Here is a 20,920-nt window from a genome sequence, read left to right on the forward strand (position 1 = left end):
ATATCTCTACATAAAACCAAATTTATAAATTAATAATTGATCATTAATTATTATATTTGTTCTTTTTATCCATTATAATTAATTAATTAAATAAATTCCATAAATTGCTATTAAATTTTTTTGAAAAAAAAATAAATGATATAATAGATTAAAAATTATTATAAATTAGAAGAAGTAATTATTATTTTTTTTATTAATATCTTATAAATTTATATAAATTAATAAAAAAAGTTTTTAAGCTCTTCACTTTTATCTCATTAGGTTCTCCTTATTGATCTCAAGTATATTTTATTTATAAATATTATTTTTATTATTATTAATATTTTTTATTTTTTAACTTTCAATTTATCTAAATAAATAATTTTTGTTATAGAAATTATCATCATTATTCATTGATTTTTATTAAAAGAAAAATTTTTTAGCTATTTTGACTTAATTTTCAATTCAATTTTCAATTATTTTTTATTATTTGATATTTTTTCTTCATTTTTTGCTTAAAACTTACACTTAATAAAAGTAGTTTATTAGTTTTGGATTGTAATATTTTTAATTATAAAAGTTAATTTAAAACATTAAAGTTCTTTTAATTTATTTGGTTTATTTTCCTATTTCTTTTTATTGTGGTTTCTTATTTTTTTCATTCTTTGTTAATTTTATTAATTAATCTTATTATTTCATATTTTTTCTTCATTTTTTTCTTCTAATTAACTAGAGTGAAATGCCTATTTAATTTGTAAAAGGCAAAATGTATAATATCTTAATAACATAATAAATAAAGCTAAATTAGCTTTAAACAGCTTTATTTTTGAGTTTTTAGAATGCTTTAAATTCACAAAATGTAAAGTTTGAAATAACATGATATTATATAAAGGAAAAAGTATTATCTATGGCACTTTTTTCAATATTTTTTAAAATAATCATTTTATTCCAAAATTTAAAAAAATGTAAAAACACAGTATATAAAACTCGCTTTTTAAAAATTTGTATGACAACTTACTCTATTTAATAATATATTTTTTCTTCAATATTTAAAAAGTAACAATGAAATTGGTGACGAGAGTGCATCAGGCTTAGGTTCTGCTTTAGAAAAGTGTATTAATCTCTCAAATTTAACACTTAAAATTCGGTAAAAACAGTTTATTTGTTTTGGATTGTGATATTTTTAATTATAAAAACTAATTTAAAACAATAAAGCTCTTTTTTCTTTTTCTTTTTATTGTGCTTGCTTTTTTTTGTTCTTTCATTATTAATTTAACAACTCACTCATCATTTTATTTTCAACTTTAACTTTTATTATTAATTCATATTTTTTCTTCATTTTTTCCTTCTTATTAACTATTTAATGATATTTTATTTCTTCAATATTTAAAAGTTACAATAATATTGGTTACAAAGGTGCATCAGGCTTAGGTTCTGGTTTAGCAAATTGCATTAATCTCTCAAATTTAGCACTTTATCTTGGGTAAAAACAGTTTATTTATTTTGGATTGTGATATTTTTAATTATAAAAACTAATTTAAAGCAATAAAGCTCTTTTTTCTTTTTCTTTTTATTGTGCTTGTTTTTTTTTTGTTCTTTCTTTGTTAATTTAACAATTCATCATTTTATTTCCAATTTTTGCTTTTATTATTAATTAATTAATGTTATTATTTCGTATTTTTTCTTCATTTTTTCTTTCTAATTAACTATTTAATGATATATCTTTTCTTCAATATTTAAAAAGTAGTAATTACATTGGTGACGAAGGTGCATCAGACTTAGGTTCTGGTTTAACAAAGTGTATTAATCTCTCAAATTTAACACTTGATCTTGAGTAAAAACAGTTTATTTGTTTTTAATTGCGATATTTTTAATTATAAAAATGTTAATTTAATAACTCATCATTTTATTTTCAACTTTTGCTTTTATTATTAATTAATTAATTAATTAATCTTATTATTTCATATTTTTTCTTCATTTTTTCCTTCTAATTAACTATTTAATGATATATTATTTCTTCAATATTTAAAAAGATGCAATAAAATTGGTGACGAAGGTGCATCAGTCTTAGGTTCTAGTTTAGCAAAATGCATTAATCTCTCAAATTTAACACTTTGTCTTAGGTAAAAACAGTTTATTTGTTTTGGATTGTGATATTTTTTATAATAAAAACTAATTTAAAACAATAGAGCTCTTTTTTCTTTTTCTTTTTATTGCGCTTGCTTTTTTTTGTTCTTTCTTTGTTATTTTAACAACTCATCATTTTATTTTAAAATTTTGCTTTTATTATTAATTAATAAATCTGATTATTTCATATTTTTTCTTCTAACTAACTATTTAATTATATTTTATTTCTTCAATATTTAAAAGTTAGAATCGAATTGGTGACAAAGGTGTATCAGTCTTAGGTTCTGGTTTAGCAAATTGCATTAATCTCTCAAATCTGACACTTGAACTTAAGTAAAAACAGTTTATTTGTTTTGGATTGTGATATTTTTAATTATAAAAACTAATTAAAAACAATAAAGCTCTTTTTTCTTTTTCATTTTATTGTGCTTGTTTTTTTTTGTTCTTTCTTTGTTAATTTAGCTCATGATTTTATTTGCAACTTTTGCTTTTATTTTTAATTAATTATTCTTATTATTTCATATTCTTTCTTCATTTTTTCCTTCTAACTAACAATTTAATGATATTTTATTTCTTCAATATTTAAAAGTGGTAATGTAATTGGTGACGAAGGTGCATCAGACTTAGGTTCTGGTTTAGCAAAGTGCATTAATCTCTCAAATTTAAAATTTGATCTAAAGTAAAAACAGTTTATTTATTTTGGATTGTGATATTTATAATTATAAAAATTAATTTAAAACAATAAAGCTCTTTTTTCTTTTTCTTTTTATTGTGCTTGCTTATTTTTTGTTCTTTCTTTGTTAATTTAACAATTCATCGTTTAATTTTCAGCTTTTTTATTTATTATTAATTAGTCTTATTATTTCATATTTTTTCTTCCTTCTTTCCTTCTAATTAACTATTTAATGATATCTTTTTTCTTCAATATTTAAAAAGTTGCAATCAAATTGGTTACAAAGGTGCATCAGGCTTAGGTTCTGGTTTAACAAAGTGTATTAATCTCTCAAATTTAACACTTGATCTTGAGTAAAAACAGTTTATTTGTTTTTAATTGCGATATTTTTAATAATAAAAACTAATTTAAAACAATAAAGATTTTTTTTCTTTTTCTTTTTATTGTGCTTGTTTTTTTTTGTTCTTTCTTTTTTAATTTAACAACTCATCATTTTATTTCCAACTTTTGCTTTTATTTTTAATTAATTATTCTTATTATTTCATATTCTTTCCATAATTTAATGATATTTTATTTCTTCAATATTTAAAAAGTTTGAATGAAATTTATGACGAAGGTGCATCAGTCTTAGGTTCTAGTTTAGCAAAATGCATTAATCTCTCAAATTTAACACTTTGTCTTAGGTAAAAACAGTTTATTTGTTTTGGATTGTGATATTTTTTATAATAAAAACTAATTTAAAACAATAGAGCTCTTTTTTCTTTTTCTTTTTATTGCGCTTGCTTTTTTTTGTTCTTTCTTTGTTATTTTAACAACTCATCATTTTATTTTCAACTTTTGCTTTTATTATTAATTAATTAATCTTATTATTTCATATTTTTTCTTCATTTTTTTCTTCTAACTAACTATTTAATTATATTTTATTTCTTCAATATTTAAAAAGTTGCAATCAAATTGGTTACAAAGGTGCATCAGGCTTAGGTTCTGGTTTAGCAAAGTGCATTAATCTCTCAAATTTAACACTTGGTCTAAGGTAAAAACAGTTTATTTGTTTTGGATTGTGATATTTTGAATTATAAAAACTAATTTAAAACAATAAAGCTCTTTTTTCTTTTTCTTTTAATTGTGCTTGCTGTTTATTGTTCTTTCTTTGTTAATTTAACAACTCATCAATTTTTTTTAAATTTTGATTTTTATTATTATTAATTAATTTATTTTTTCTTCATTTTTTCCTTCTAATTAACTTCTTTTTAATTATATATTTTTTCTTCAATATTTAAAAAGTAAGAATTAAATTGGTGGTGAAGGTGCATCAGACTTAGGTTCTGGTTTAGAAAATTGCATTAATCTCTCAAATTTAACACTTGACCTTCGGTAAAAAGAGTTTATTTGTTTTGGATTGTGATATTTTTAATTATAAAAACTAATTAAAAACAATAAAGCTCTTTTTTCTTTTTCTTTTTATTGTGCTTGCTTTTTTTTTGTTCTTTCTATCTTTGTTAATTTATTTAGCTCATCATTTAATTTTAAAATTTTACTTTTATTATTAATTAATTAATCTTATTATTTCATATTTTTTCTTCATTTTTTCCTTCTAATTAACTATATAATGATATATTTTTTCTTAAATATTTAAAAAGTTTTAATAAAATTAATGACAAAGGCGCATCAGGTTTAGGTTCTAATTTAGAAAAGTGCATTAATCTCTCAAATTTAACACTTAAACTTAGGTAAAAATGATTTATTTGTTTTGGATTGTGATATTTTTAATTATAAAAACTAATTTAAATAATAAAGCTCTTTTTTCTTTTTCTTTTTATCGTGCTTACTTTTTTTTTGTTCTTTCTATCTTTGTTAATTTAGCTCATCATTTAATTTTAAAATTTTACTTATATTATTAATTAATTAATCTGATTATTTCATATTATTTCTTCATTTTTTCCTTCTAATTAACTTTTTAATGATATATTTTTTCTTCAATATTTAAAAGTTGCAATAATATTGGTTACAAAGGTGCATCAGGCTTAGGTTCTTGTTTAGCAAAATGCATTAATCTCTCAAATTTAACACTTTATCTTGGGTAAAAACAGTTTATTTGTTTTGGATTGCAATATTTTTAATTATAAAAACTAATTTAAAATAATAAAGCTCTTTTTTCTTTTTCTTTTTATTGCGTTTACTTTTTTTTTGTTCTTTCTTTGTTAATTTAACAACTCATCATTTTATTTTCAACTTATGCTTTTATTATTAATTAATTAATTAATTAATGTTATTATTTCATATTATTTCTTCATTTTTTCCTTCTAATTAACTATTTAATGATATAGTTTTTCTTCTAAATTTAAAAAGTAAAAATGCAATTGGTGACGAAGGTGTATCAGTCTTAGGTTCTGGTTTAGCAAATTGCATTAATCTCTCAAATTTAACACTTTATCTTTAGTAAAAATAGTTTATTCGTTTTGGATTGAGATATTTTTAATAATAAAAACTAATATAAAACAATAAAGATCTTTTTCTTTTTCTTTTTCTTTTTATTGTGCTTACTTTTTTTTGTTCTTTCTTTGTTATTTTAACAACTCATCATTTTATTTTAAACTTTTACTTTTATTTTTAATTAATTAATTAATGTTATTTTTTCTTCATTTTTCCTTCTAATTAAATATTTAATGATATATTTTTTCTTCAATATTTAAAAAGTGATAATTTCATTGGTTACGAAGGTGCATCAGGCTTAGGTTCTGGTTTAGCAAAGTGTATTAATCTCTCAAATTTAACACTTAACATTGGGTAAAAGCATTTTATTTGTTTTGGATTGTGATATTTTTAATTATAAAAACTAATTTAAAATAATAAAGATCTTTTTTCTTTTTCTTTTTATTGTGCTTACTTTTTTTTTGTTCTTTCTTTGTTAATTTAACAATTAATTATTTTATTTTAAAATTTTGCTTTTATTATTAATTAATTAATCTTATTATTTCATATTTTTTCTTCATTTTTTCCTTCCAATTAACTATTTAATGATATCTTTTTTCTTCAATATTTAAAAAGTAACAATGAAATTGGAGACGAAGGTGTATCAGTCTTAGGTTCTGGTTTAGCAAATTGCATTAATCTCTCAAATTTAACACTTTATCTTGAGTAAAAACAGTTTATTTGTTTTAGATTGTGATATTTTTAATAATAATTAACTTTTTTAATGATATATTTTTTCTTTAATATTTAAAAAGTGGTAATTACATTGGTTACGAAGGTGCATCAGGCTTAGGTTCTGGTTTAGCAAAGTGTATTAATCTCTCAAATTTAACACTTTACTTTCGGTAAAAACAGTTTATTTGTTTTGGATTGTGATATTTTTAATTATAAAAACTAATTTAAATAATAAAGCTCTTTTTTCTTTTTCTTTTATTGTGCTTACTTTTTTTTTGTTCTTTCTTTGTTAATTTTACAACTCTTCATTTTATTTTCAATTTTTGCTTTTATTATTAGTTAATTAATCTTATTATTTCATATTTTTTCTTCATTTTTTTCTTCTAATTAACTATTTAATGATATATTTTTTCTTCAATATTTAAAAAGTAACAATACAATTGGTGAAGAAGGTGTATCAGTCTTAGGTTCTTGTTTAGCAAAATGCATTAACCTCTCAAATTTAGAACTTTATCTTATGTAAAAACAGATTATTTATTTTGGGTGGTGATATTTTTAATATAAAAAACTAATTTAAAACAATAAAGATCTTTTTTTTTCTTCTTTTTATTGTGATTAATTTTTTTTTGTTCTTTCTTTGTTATTAACAACTCATCATTTTATTTTAAACTTTTACTTTTATCATTAATTAATTAATCTGATTATTTCATATTTTTTCTTCATTTTTTCCTTCCAATTAACTATTTAATGATATCTTTTTTCTTCAATATTTAAAAAGTAACAATGAAATCGGAGACGAAGGTGTATCAGTCTTAGGTTCTTGTTTAGCAAAATGCATTAATCTCTCAAATTTAACACTTTATCTTGGGTAAAAACAGTTTATTTGTATTGGATTGTGATATTTTTAATTTTAAAAACTAATTTAAAACAATAAAGCTCTTTTTTCTTTTTCTTTTTATTTTGCTTACTTTTTTTTTGTTCTTTCTTTGTTAATTTAACAACTCATCATTTTATTTTAAACTTTTGCTTTTATTATTAATTAATAAATCTTATTATTTCATTTTTTCCTTCTAATTAACAATTTAATGATATATTTTTCTTCAAAATTACATTCAGTAAAAACAGTTTATTTGTTTTGGATTGTGATATTTTTAATTATAAAAACTAATTTAAAATAATAAAGCTCTTTTACTTTTACTTTTTATTGTGCTTACTTTTTTTTGTTTTTTTCTTTGTTAATTTATCAACTCATCATTTTATTTTCAATTTTTGCTTTAATTATTAATTAATTAATCTGATTTTTTCGTATTTTTTCTTCGTTTTTTCCTTCCAATACTTTTTTTTTGTTCTTTCTTAGTTATTAACAACTCATCATTTTATTTTAAACTTTTGTTTTTATTATTAATTAATTAATGTTATTATTTCATATTTTTTCTTCATTTTTTCCTTCTAATTAACTATTTAATGATATATTTTTTCTTCAATATTTAAAATGTTTCAGCTAAATTGGAGAAATGGGTGTATCAGGCTTAGGTTCTGGTTTAGCAAAATGCATTAATCTCTAAAATTTAACACTTGATCTTGAGTAAAAACAGTTTATTTGTTTTGGATTTTGATATTTTAAACTATAAAAATTAATACAAAACAGAAAATATCTTTGAATTTATTTGATAGCTTTTATTTTATTCATTTTTTATCTTATTATTCCACTAATTTTATTTGATTTATCAATTTAAGAAATAATTTTAATTTAAAAGTTTATTCTATTTGATATTTATTTAAAATTTACACAAATTTATTTTAAAATTTTTAGCAAAATGACTTAATCTTAAAAATTAAAAGTTATAAGCAAGTGTCTTAAATTAAAAAGATTAGTGGTCTTTGAGATAAATAACTGATGAAAAAAGGATGAATAAATATTAAATGTTTGAATAATATTAATATTTTATTAAAAAATAAATTGAAAAATTTTTTAACCTAAAATAAAAATAGATAGAAATATTTTATTATTGTTTATATATTATAAATATCATTAATATTTTTGTAAGTAAGTAAGTAAGTAAATAAATTATTTATTAAAAATTAATTAACCTAAAATAAATATAGATAAATAAATTTATTATTTTTTTTATATTTATAAATATAATATTTTGGTCATTTAATAAATAGTTTATCAAAAAAAATATTTTGGAATTAATCCTTAAATTTGGGTTAAATTTATTCAAATAAAGTAATTCCTCTAAAATCAGCAAAAGAGATTTTACCAACAACAATCAAATCTTATATTAATTGCTATTTAATACTTTATCATATTAAATTATATAAATTTGAAGCTTCAATCTCATAGTTATAAATTAGAAGAACTATTAGTTTAAATTTATTCTAATTAAAGCATAAGTAAAGATACAATAAAAACGATAAATTTATTAATTTATTTGTTTGTTAATTATTTATTTTAAGAGTGTTTTTATAACTTATCAATCTAGCTAAAATATACAAATACAAATAACCAACTATTCCAGCCAGACTAACTTACAGATATTTTTGGAAGAGAAGCCGATGAACTCGTAGAAACTAATTGTATTATTTGTATTAATATTAAAAGAAATTAATAAATATGTACGATTTTATCTAATATTTATTTAGTAAAGTTTACTTTGTTTATTTTAGTAAGAACTTGAAAGAAATCTTTAGAAAAATTATTATAGAATTTTTTATGACTAATTTATTTTTATTTTTTATCTTTGAATTTATTTTAAATTTAATAAAAATAATTCGAAATATTGCATTTATTTTTTTATTTAATCAACTGAATAATTTTCTATTTTTTTAGAATGGTTCTAGTTCTATTAAATTCTTGAATTTGTCAAATTTAGCTATTTATTTTTAATTAATTAAATTAGAATTATTTAATTAATAATAATAAAGAGAGTTTGATTAATTACTTTAGTATGAATACATAATTGATTATTTTTCTTCAGATATGCTATATATGGAATTAATCATTTGCTGTTGTTCTGATTATTAAGTTACTTATATCTAAGCAATAGGATTTTGAGATCTTTAAGTAACAACACGTTATTAACTTTGTTCTAAAATAAATATTTTTTTTAATATGATAAAAATATAATATAAATTTACAATTGTATCGACTTTTTATTTGGATAAGCTTATTCTATTTATCTTCGAAATTATTTGAAAGAAATCTTACAAAAGATTGTTTGAATTTTTTTTTTAATACCTAATTAATTTTAATTTTTTATTTTGGTATTTAGATAACTTCTTAATCTTTTTTGTTTTTAGATAAAGTCTTCTTCAATTATTAAAATAACCCTATAAAGAAGTTCTAAAGCTTGTGATAAAATATCCTCTTTAGTATTACTACAATAAAGATAGCATTTATGAAGATAATAATAGCATATGAAATATATTGTTAGTATATAAATGTATTATCAGTAGCAAATACTGCTAAAAAAACAGAAACTGAGCATACCAAAGTCGAATAGTAATCAATTTAGTTTACTTCTTCCTCTCTGTAAGGTTTAATTGCTTTTACCATCCAATTGTATAATATGATAGATAAGAATATTAAATTTCCTTTAACCAATGTATACTGAGAATAGAAATTCAAAGATAGAATAACAGCTATTTTTAGGAAAATTTTTGAGAATTCCCAATAGAAAGCATGCTCTTTGTATTCTTAATACAAATATCCATATTTAAGCTGTAAATTTACTTGATTTAATTATTTTCTATTAATAAAAATCATCAGAAAAAGAAAGAGAGGTATCACTAATATCCAAATTATTAAAAATGGTAAAACCAAAAAGTAGGTGTACTTATTATAATCAACTGCATAACATTAATATGAAACGTTAGCTAAAATATATTCATTATTACCCAATTTTATACAAGAAAACAGCGATATCATCTAAGTCAATAGATCAGGCTGATAATATAAAACCAAGAAAATACATGCAGTGTATATTTTGTGGTAAGGAAATTTATTTAATTTTTAAGTTTTTTTTTCTAAAATAAGATAAATAATGAAAAGTAGAAAATGAAAGACAGGTATTACAAGAGAAAACATCAGTTTTAAGTAAATTATTGGAACAGAAGTGCTTAGATTCACCAAAAAGCATTCAATGGTATTTATAGATGAGTCAAGAGGTCTTCCAATCAAACTTGGAAAACCAGTAATTGCTTTTAAAAATTTAAATAGAATTTAAACTAATTTATTTTCAAAAAAAATTACCTTTGGAGAAATTTAAATTAAGTTTACTAAGAGAGCTTATAATAAAAATATAATTCATAAATAGTTTAATATATATTCCAGCTTTGTTTGAAACGAAATCGTTTCTTTAAACACAGTATTATTTTTTTTAATTTTTTTCGCTGTTTGTCATTGAACTTATTTAAGACCATGTAAAATATTTTGACAATAATTTTGATGTCCTTCTCATCAAGATACTTTCTTCATTTTTTTATACACTAAACAATAAAGAAAAGATAGTCCAAATATTGATAAAGATAATCTTTGCTAATTATTTATTTTATTCAGAGCAAAGTTCGCATTCATATTAATTTTTTGACTTTGAGTACTAATCTTTCCAATAATATCCATAAATCTAATAATAATAATAAAAATTAAATTAATCAATATAATTTTAAAAAAATATGATTTACATCACATTCCTAGCATAATGCTCCTATACTTCCTCTTTTACAGACATTATTTCCATAAGTTCCGCCTATACAGTTTGCTTCAGAGTAAGTGCATTAAATTAGTTAATCATCTAACTCACATGATCTCCAATAACCCTATTTGCATTTTAAGCTTTAACCTTCTTAGCAAATACCACCTACTGGACAATCTAAACATACTTTAGGATCTATTGAATATGTACCTTACGGGCAATTTAGACACTCCTAATAATTATTATATTTATTTATAAATTCACCAACTGAGCAGTTTCTAAAATTAACTTGTATCTCAAATTTGTAATTTTAAACAAACTTATTTGTATTAGGATCTATTTAATATATTTTATCTGAATAAAATTCAACTATTCCTACTGATCCAGGAATTCCTATAATTTAAACTTAGTCAAAAGTTATAAAACTCAGTTAAGGAATTTAATTCATAACATACGTAGCATTTTGTTATCCTCTTATATAATAATTATCTGCATTTTTAGTTTTATTACTGATTTTAATGAATACTTAATAAGGATTTTCACCATATTGAGGTAATACTAGCTAATTTTTATTATCCATCATTTAGAAAAATATAGTGGAAAGATTCTATCCACTTTTGAAATTTTCTAAAATAATTAAATTATCATGAACTATTTGTGAGTTGAGATTTTATTCAAGAAAGTCATTTCTGTTTAAAAAATAAAGCTAAGTTGGGTAACTAAATACATTTTATCCATATTGGGATGCTTGATTTTATGCAATAGTAGAATTAGCATCAATATAAGGAGATAAACCTTTAAAATATATAGAGCCACCAATCTTTGCAGAATTTTAAACCAAGACAGATTTCTAAATGCTTACAACTTAGTACTAATCATTCAAAGATTCAGAGAAAATATATAAAGCTCCACCGTATCCATTTATAGAATGATTTTCAATAAATGTTGAATTGAATATGGTAAGTTAAAATACCTAATTTTTAAATAAAAAAATGTTAATTCAAATATTAATTAAGATAGATTTACATTTCCAACATAAGATTACAAGCTCAAAGCACCTCCATAATAATTAGATGTGTTGTTAAAAAAAAGGCATCCTCCAATTTTGTTTATTGAATTTAGACTTGGGCTATCTATTTATATGACTCCACCTTAAACTCCCTTTTTTAAAAAAAATTTAAACTTAAAATTTTAAAATAATATTTTGAAAAAAATTACTTTTTAGCTTTAAAAGATTGCATCTTAAATATTAAAGGTAGAATTGATAAGTTACAAAGATGTCCCACTGCATTTATAAGTACATGAGATTTCAGAAAATAATGAATTGTCACTTATTTAAACATTACTAGAAGAAGAAATGATTAAAGAATTTTAGTTGTTAGGCAAAATAACTCCTTAGAGCATTCTTTTAGTTTAAGGTAGTTCATATTATTAAATGTCTAAGAAAGTAGAATTAATTAATTATAAAGACCCTAATTATATCATAATTAAGCTTTGAGAAAATAAAATGTTGCTAAATTTAGTATTCTAAACAATAACTTATGAATTATAAGAATCTATAAAAAGGGGAAATTATTTTTCCATATACTAGTTCCAGTAAGTACAATTTATTATGTTTACAGAGGAATTCTAAGAGAGTATCAAAGACTAATAAGTCTATAAGGAATATTATAAGTATTTTTCATTAGTTATTTTATTGATATTCTACAGAGTTAATTATGATGCTTATATTTTTATAAAGAACCCATGCTGCTATCCAGTAATATTGTTAATCATCCCTGAATCAAAAGTAGCTTAAATATTATTTACAGTCTATGTTTAATTACTTTATGTATAGTTTAAAATAAAAGAAGTTCAGATAAAAATTTAGCATTTAAAAGCTAATAAAAAATATTTATTAATCAATTTAAGTATTATAAAAAAAATAAATAAAAAATATTAGGGATTATATCCAAATAAAAAGTTATTTGGTGGTTTTCTATAATTTTAAAATTTTACCAAAATTTTTATAAAAATTAAAGTAAGTTTTAATTGATCCATATGTATTAATAATATAAGATAGTTAATTTTATCTTTTTGTTATCATAATTAAAACTATAAAAAAGTTTAAATTTGAAATAGAAAAGCAAAATTACCTAAAACTAATGACAGCAGAGGATTTATAAGAATTATACATATTTTAAAAGTTACAATTGAAGCATCTAAAGGTTAAGTTAGAGTTTGGGAGGTTGAAATAAAAAGCACTTCCATCTAATACTGAGTATCCATTAGTAAAATTTGAATTTTCTATTTAAGTATTTAATACTGACTTGAAAGATTCCATAAAAATAAAAGACCCTATTAAACTCACTGAGTTACTAAATGAACTATTTTAGATATTTAAATATTATATGTTTGCTCTAATGAATCCACCTTCATTTGTTATTTTTTATGTTACCTGATTTTGAATGAGCTAATCTTTTAACTAAAATGATGAGCGGTCAAATGTAGTACTAACTATTGTAAAATTAGTAGCTTATATGTAGATATTATTATATACAGAATTACTAGAGCAGTTTAGAAACTTTGATTATTAAATTATTGTTAATCCTTCCACATTTTAAATCCATAGAGAAGTCACAGAATAAATTAATACAGAGCTAGAAGAGATCAAATTATTTTACTAAAATGTACAATTTGAAATTAAAATAGTTGTATTTTTTCCTTAACCGATAATCAAAATAGGATTAACTTATGAGCTAGGTAAATTTTGTAATAATTGCAAATTTTAAAAAACTGAATTTGTGATATTTATTTCAGTATTCTAATATTATTGGTTACTAATTATTAAAAGTGATTAATCTTAGATTATTTTATCTTAAAAGTAAAGCTAATCTAAAGTAAGTTTATTAACCTCTTAGATGCTAAGACAACCTATGATCGTCTATCCTTGGTATAATTAATTTAATAAATCAAGGCAATTTAGTATTGATACATTAACTAAAGTAGAAAACTTCAATTCCATTAAAGAAATTTCGTAGTGGTTTGTGAAATTAACATTTTAAATGATAATATTTTTTATTTTTTCAGTTTGAATAAGGAAACTATTTTCAATTTATGAACTAATACCATTATCAGTCATTTTAAAAGAAGAATATTTGTTGCGATAAAAATTTGCATTTTAAAGGATAAAATTGTGATCAGGTTCAGATAGCTAAGAATATAATGCACTAAATAGAATCTGCTTAGAATTTATGAAGAAGGAATTAGATGTTAAATTTATATTCTTAAATGAAAAATAATATTGAGACTATTATAATGAAGGCATTGAAGAAAAAAGCTTTATATTTGTTAAATTATTATTAATGATGTTAACATCAGTTATATTAAATTATCCAGCAGAGAATAGAGATGAAATGCTAGAGATATTAAAATTACCAGTAGAGTTGTTATTTGTTATACTGATAGATCTGCCTGTAAAATAGATATCACTGGTTGAAGTCATAACCGTAAATCCTGGATTCAAAGAGCAGCTATCAATTGTAAAATTTTACATCAAGATCTTATTTTTAAAAATTGAATGAATATAATTTAAGCATAAAGTATTCTATTAAATAAATATTTTAAATGAACAAATGAATATAAAAAAGTGGAAATAATTAATTAATTACTTATGTTGAGTTATTGATCAAAAAAAGTTATGGCACTTAATTCAAAGTTTAGTTAAATAAATAATAGTTAAAGAGTTGTAAGTAGCTATTATCAATTTATATTAGATAGCAATTTTTATTGGAGCCTGTATTTTACTATTAAATTTATATGTTGTCGAGTATTGCAGATTGTAAATTTGATAAAATAATTCCACACAGTACCTGAGGCTAATTTAGCAGATTAAAAATAATTTATATATCTTTTAATTTCACTTAGTTGTAATTCTAAAAGCTAAGTTAATCAAAAGCCATAATTTAAGTTTAAACACCCTATTGACTACTTTGCATAGTTAATGAAATTAGGTTTTAAAAATCAATATTCAAAAATTAATCTTTTATCTGTAGAGTTTTTTATGATTAAAGATAAATATTTGCATTTATATTTACAACACCCTTAATTGTATCTCTGTAAAACTAAGCCTATTAATTTAATTTATAAATATGTTATTAATTTAAAATTTAATTATTATTATTATTACTTTAATCAAAATTTTATATAAACTCAATTTCTAAATATTTGAAAAAAAATCTTAAACATATTAAATCAATATTGAATATTTATTTATAAATTTTTTAAAAAAAATAACTGTATTAAAAATCTATAATTTTAAAAAATATGAGTATTTTTAAAATTGCTTTGAACATATTTAATACCTTAAGTAGAGCAGTAAATAGGTTATTTGAGCTGGTATAAGGTTAGTTTATATCACCAATACCATAAAATCCGTTGTTTTGCATAGTTTCGTTTACCTAAAAATAGAAGTCATATTAACAATTAAGGCAATTTTAAATATCTTATAAGCAAGAGTCAATCGGATAATAAACATCTCTATAGCTATGCTGAATCCATAAAGTTTTTGGTGAAACGAGTTATATGAAAATAATTTATTCCAATATTTTTGATGATCCAATTTACATAAAGAAATCAAATAAAGCAGTTTGATTGTTAAATCTATATAAATAGGCTTATCCATTATTACTACCAATAGCAATTAATCCAACCGATTCAAAAACATTTACAATACTACTCGATGATCTATCAGATTAACTTAGGGTTTAAACAGTTTTTTTTTGAAAGTCAATAACTTAAGTAAACAAATTCTGACATACTGTAATAAAATATTTATTAATAGAATTATCACTTTATACATTATGATATATATTTCCATAAAGACTATCATGACAGTTTTCTAATTTTTAATTTAAAATAAACAAAAAATCAGTAAATATCAACTTAAAATTAATAATAATTAACATTCAAATAAATAAATAAAGTAAGAAAAAAAGATAAAATTAAAAAAAATTATTTACATAATTCAATTTTCTCAAAACAATTTTGTGTCTATAGATCCCATCTAAATAACATGCCATTTCTTGTAACTCCAACAATTTCTTATTAATTTTTATCCATTAAAGAGGTTATTGCATACATAGATTCTAAGCTATTTTCACTTTACAGAGGAGATTTTAAGCATAATTGAGAATTGGAATCTTTAATATTAAAGACTAAAAATATGCAACCCAGAGTATTATAATTATAAGAAATGCCTATTGGTACCCAGACAGTATTATTATAGAAAAAAGGATCTAAATTATTAGTCATTGTATTTGCACGGATGTTGAATGGAGCTAAAGATATGTACTTAATTAAAGCAATGAATTAAAAATAATTTCTTTATTAATTATTTAAATTAAAGTGTATTTTACTTAGTAAGGCTATTAAATAGGGATTAGTTAAGTTGTTGCAATATAAATATTTGCAGTATCAGCAAATCCTCCTTTATTACAAACTAATACAAAGCATAATGGACAACCTTTAACTTAAAAAAAAGTTCCATGCTTCATAATGTAAGGAAATGGAGGGTCATTTTTTCTAAAAATTCTTCTGTTTTAATAGTTCCTATCAGCAAGGAAAAATCCATTTGGATTTATATAAACAAAGTATTCCTTATTTTATATTTCAACTATATATCTCCTGTTATTTGCATCAGAATAAAGCTCTTTTTAAGAAAAATAATTTTATGAGAAATTATTTTAATTTGTTTTAATAAATTAAATATTAAGTTTTTTAATTAATTAAATAATTAATAAATTACAGAGTATAGGCTAATATATTTATGTAGATGCGTCATAAATTAAAGCAGCAAATTCATATCCTATTAGGATTTTTGATAGGTTTGGCAAATAATACCATCCATAACCTCCTGGCTTGTTAGTGAAAGTCCATTTTATAAATGTAAGGTGTATATTATTATTTGCATCTACTTAGAAATCTATATATGCTTAAAATAAATTAGTAGTAAATGTCATTAAAAGAGCATCTTTAGAATTTGGATCACCTTTATTTTTAGGAATGATAAGAGTTTCATTTGCATAAATACTTGGATTATCAGGCATGAATTCTATTTAAATTTATAAATTTTTTGATATTATTAAATCATTTTCATTATTGAAATTTCAAAGCATTAATATAATTTATTACAGAGGGGTATTAAGTTTATAAAATAATAATTTTTTCTTTAAAGTTTGTTTTTTATATTATTTAAACAAACATTTTTAAAGATAATTTTTAGTTATAATACCCTCCCTTAATTAGATAAATTATAAAAAAATATTGAAATTTTTTTATTTTTAATAAAGGTTATTAAAAAAGAATCTAACTGTTTATATAGTAGCTAGAGAATATAAAAAATATTTACTGTGTTAGAAAACAGTAGGAAAATTTGGTTGCTAAGTATCACTAACTTAGATAAATTGCACATTTAAGTATTAACTTCCAACAATAATTAAATCATAGCTAGGATGTTTGGCTACAGTAAATTAATTATTCATCTAAAAAGGCAAATAAGCTGTATTTATAAAATTAATTGAACGAATAATAATTATAAAAATAAAAGATATTTTTCTAAATAAAATAATAGCATTTCTTATCTCATTTATCTTTTTATCTGAAATATTAAATTTTAAATATAAATTATCTTATTTCAAATTAAAAAATAATTATTAACTAACTAAGCTTTAACTTAATTATATTTAATTTATAAAAAAGAATAGAATCATGTTGTTATTGTTAGTTAATTCTACTTAATTAATCTTAATATATTTATTTATTTATTACTTTACGAAATGTATCCATAAAACAATTGATCTAATGTATCTAAATTTAAACTCCAAACCTAAACTCCCGAAGTTGTAACAACAAGTAAAGTATTCTATTACTTAAGATTCTTAAAATATAGGCTATACTGATTTACCATTAGCGAGTAATATTGGGAAGTATAGGCATCCATAATCATGATTATATCAAGAGTAAGTTAATTTATTAAAAATATCTGTGTTTCTGCAGTTAAAAGAGCAAATTAGGTATTAGGTATTAAATCTATATTTTAAATATACTAAAGAGCAATTTATTTTGTTGGAGTTAGATTGTAAGGGTTTGCAAGTAAAACTTGAGCATTATTCCAAAGAAGTATTTGGTCTATTTATTCAATATAGAGCATTTTTTGAATCTCAAATGAAGCTTTTTTTCATAATATAATTAATTATTGTGAGTGATGATTATGAATAATTTAATGTATTTACGTTTAATAGAATTTAGCACTTAAAATTCAGTTGACTATAGATCTACATAATAAATTATATTATTCTATTATGATACAGCGCTAGCAGTGTTAATAAGTACTATGCTTGTTTTAGGGATCAAAAGGAAATTAACAGGTGTGAATAATTACAAATGTGCGACACCTATTGAAATTAAAAAGTGATAAAAACACTGTTTTTTAATCAAATTTACTCTAAAAAACAACTAGATTTGGGCATTATATACATAACATGCTACTTAAATTTAAAAATATAACTCCTAAAACATAGAATAATTTGATTAATTTTATATTTTGACCATTAACTTTCATCATAAAACAAATTGTCTCTTTTTGATAAATTAACTATTTATTTATTTATTATCTTTTTAACAATATCTTACTAATTAAATTTCTAATAAATATTAGCCTTAATTTGCATATAAATTATTATGGGAAGTAATACAAACACATAATCTGATATAAAAACACAACAACAAATAATTTTGTAGAACAAATATTTTGCCAAAGGATTTAGTTAGATCTTAGATTTAATTTCAATTAAAATCTTGATCAGTATTTCATTTCTCATTAAATTTAATCTAAATGTTTTCAAAGCACTTTATTTTCATTTAAAAGATTTGTCAGCTAGATGAATAATTTGGAAATTGAGTAAATTATGTAAAAGAATAGTTAGATTTTCGAACAATATATTTATTTACAATAGATTCTTTTTAATTTTGACCTCAATTAATTACTAACCTTAATATTTTATTCAAATGAATTAAAGATTAAAATTAACATTTAATAATCACATAAAAATGTTTAATTGTTTTTCCTCAAACAAAATTAGTTTTTAAAATATCTTAATAATAATTTTATTAAAAATGACTTAATATCAATTAAATTTGAATGAGAATTAATAATTTATATAATAAATTTTACATTTGTAGATTTCAATTATCTTTTCATAAAAACTATTAAAAAGTATTTAAGTCTAATTTAAAAGTAAATTCTTTTTAATAGTAAAATACTCCTTACAATTAAGTGATTGATTTTTCAAATAGATTATATTAATTATGAAGAAATATGAATAAATAATTTTATTTATTATTCAAAATAAACTTTAATTTAACCATTTTTTCGTATTATTTTATTTGTTCAACATATCAAATATTTTTTATTAATTCACTAACTTCTCCTTTCTTGCTAAATCAAGCAAGTATTTGAGAAATTTCAAAACAAATAAAACACAAACTCCTGCAGTAAGAAGTATTTAGTTAGAATAAGTATATCTAAAAAATATTAAAGATTAATATAAAAGTAATTTCTTTATATAATAGTAAAATGATAGTGCAATTGAATGATTAATTTTTAATATAAATCATATTATTTTTTATCAAATATGAATAAATAATTTTATTTGATAATTTTTTATGATTATTTTAAACTTTCAACATATCAAATATTTTTAATTAATCAACTAATTTTTCTTTCTTGCTAAATAAAGCAAGCTTTTGAGAAGTTTCAAAACAAAGAAAGCTCAAATTCCTGCAGTAAGAAGCATTTAGTTATGTGTTAGTATATCGAACAAATATCAAAGATTAATTTAAAAGTAATGTCTTTTTATTTGTAAAATACTAGTTACAATTGAATGATTAATTTTTAATGTTAATCATATTTATTATAAACAAATATGAATAAATAATTATATTATATTTATTATTAAAAATAATTGTTTATTTAATTATTTTTAATATTACTTTATTCTTTCAAAATACCAAATATTTTTTCTTAATTAACTTCTTCTTTCTTGCTAAATAAATCAAGTTTTTGACAAGCTTCAAAGCAAAGAAAGTACAAACGCCAGCAGCAAGAAGCATTTAGAATAAGTAAACGGCTTATTCAATTTTGAATTAAGAAAAATCAAATTAAGAAAATATTTGCTTCACCCTCAAACCTACTTTACCATCTTTTAAAATAACTTTTTAACCAAAAATGTAAAACTAACTAGTAATATGATCTGAAGATATTTCAATTTTGGACTTAGATAGCTTTGAAGTAAAAAGTTTCAGCAGCGAAAAACTAGATAGAGCCAATTTGGTTAAAAAGCTATTTTGTGGAGAATAACTTGTTTGTATTTTATTTTCATAAATGAAATGGTCATCTAATTAAATCCTAATAATGTTTTCTGGAATTTCTACTTACCAAACGTCAAAACATTATTCATTAGGATCTGTTTCTTAGTTGCTCTAATTCTTGTTTTTAATATATTTATTAAAATAATAAGAGGTAGTTACTGCATAAATTATAGTATTCTATTCTAATTTGCTATTCAAATAAAGCCTAAAACCATTTTTTTATAAATTTTCAACATTTTCTCTTCCAAATTTTTCATCTTTTAAAGAATTTAGTCTTTATTATTTTAATTATTTGTATTTGCTGCTCAGGTAGAAAATAGAAAAGCCATCGAAAAGAATCTAAAAATACAACTAATTGAAGCTATCATAATCTCTATTCCATCTACCTAAATCAAATAAATTTCTAGCAAATTCTCTCAATTTTTCGCTTAAACCAGATAGCCTATCTCTAAATTTACTTTTGAATGCTTTATTTTCAGGATTCCCTTAATTTTCTTCGCCTTTTTATGAGGGGCCTTAATAAAGTTTACTTACATTAAAATTAGAATCACTTATATTAATAGAAGAATCTAGCTATGATGATGCTTTTGAAATTGAATCTTCATGCAGATTTAAACCATTTGTTGATTAAAGGAGCTTCTTTTCTTCATCCTGGTTGTTAATGTTGCTCAAAAATGTATAATTTGGTGCGTGCTCTAAAACTTAGCTTTACTTTTCAGCTTTTAAATCACTTTTAATTTCTTCGCTACTGCCACTGCTCATTCTATATTCTTGCTATACTTATTTAATATAATTTAAATATATTATAAAAATATTCTAAAAAAAGAAATCATAAATTTATTTTAACTAATTTACTCAATGATAAAAAAATAAATAATAACTTAAAAAT

At 20.8% G+C, this 20,920-nt stretch overlaps 5 protein-coding genes across 5 annotated transcripts; 3 read left to right on the forward strand and 2 right to left on the reverse strand. All coding sequences in view use genetic code 6, as the record gives it.

The window, feature by feature from the left end:
* Positions 1-942: 942 nt before the first annotated feature.
* Positions 943-6,825, forward strand: TTHERM_000798087 (kinase domain protein; the record flags this gene model as incomplete). Its single annotated transcript, XM_012798666.1, has 19 exons — positions 943-983; positions 1,037-1,126; positions 1,373-1,462; positions 1,724-1,813; positions 2,013-2,102; positions 2,350-2,439; positions 2,696-2,785; positions 3,043-3,132; positions 3,373-3,462; positions 3,723-3,812; positions 4,064-4,153; positions 4,420-4,509; positions 4,770-4,859; positions 5,129-5,218; positions 5,477-5,566; positions 5,828-5,917; positions 6,007-6,096; positions 6,356-6,445; positions 6,705-6,825. The coding sequence occupies 19 exons, from the start codon at positions 943-945 to the stop codon at positions 6,823-6,825; spliced, it is 1,692 nt and encodes a 563-aa protein (XP_012654120.1).
* Positions 6,826-7,440: 615 nt separating this feature from the next.
* Positions 7,441-7,824, forward strand: TTHERM_000798088 (hypothetical protein; the record flags this gene model as incomplete). Its single annotated transcript, XM_012798667.1, has 2 exons — positions 7,441-7,511; positions 7,740-7,824. The coding sequence occupies 2 exons, from the start codon at positions 7,441-7,443 to the stop codon at positions 7,822-7,824; spliced, it is 156 nt and encodes a 51-aa protein (XP_012654121.1).
* Positions 7,825-7,849: 25 nt separating this feature from the next.
* On the forward strand, positions 7,850-8,607 carry TTHERM_000798089 (transmembrane protein, putative; the record flags this gene model as incomplete). Its single annotated transcript, XM_012798668.1, has 2 exons — positions 7,850-7,985; positions 8,033-8,607. 2 exons carry the CDS (start codon positions 7,850-7,852, stop codon positions 8,605-8,607), a joined length of 711 nt encoding a protein of 236 aa, XP_012654122.1.
* Positions 8,608-8,731: 124 nt separating this feature from the next.
* Positions 8,732-18,223, reverse strand: TTHERM_00798090 (transmembrane protein, putative; the record flags this gene model as incomplete). Its single annotated transcript, XM_001020393.2, has 18 exons — positions 8,732-8,802; positions 8,872-9,018; positions 9,068-9,132; positions 9,259-10,129; positions 10,182-10,554; positions 10,613-11,596; positions 11,650-11,784; positions 11,842-12,095; positions 12,814-14,164; positions 14,274-14,732; positions 14,967-15,502; positions 15,624-15,954; positions 16,020-16,312; positions 16,409-16,714; positions 17,012-17,161; positions 17,431-17,832; positions 17,895-18,056; positions 18,139-18,223. The coding sequence occupies 18 exons, from the start codon at positions 18,221-18,223 to the stop codon at positions 8,732-8,734; spliced, it is 6,975 nt and encodes a 2,324-aa protein (XP_001020393.2).
* A 1,439-nt stretch (positions 18,224-19,662) lies between these two features.
* TTHERM_00798100 (transmembrane protein, putative) lies at positions 19,663-20,793 on the reverse strand (the record flags this gene model as incomplete). The annotated part of the gene is made up of 1 exon (XM_001020394.1): positions 19,663-20,793. One exon carries the CDS (start codon positions 20,791-20,793, stop codon positions 19,663-19,665), a length of 1,131 nt encoding a protein of 376 aa, XP_001020394.1.
* Positions 20,794-20,920: the final 127 nt, after the last annotated feature.

This window comes from Tetrahymena thermophila (assembly GCF_000189635.1).
Source record: "Tetrahymena thermophila SB210 genomic scaffold scf_8254571, whole genome shotgun sequence".
NCBI classification, from domain to species: Eukaryota; Ciliophora; class Oligohymenophorea; order Hymenostomatida; family Tetrahymenidae; genus Tetrahymena; species Tetrahymena thermophila.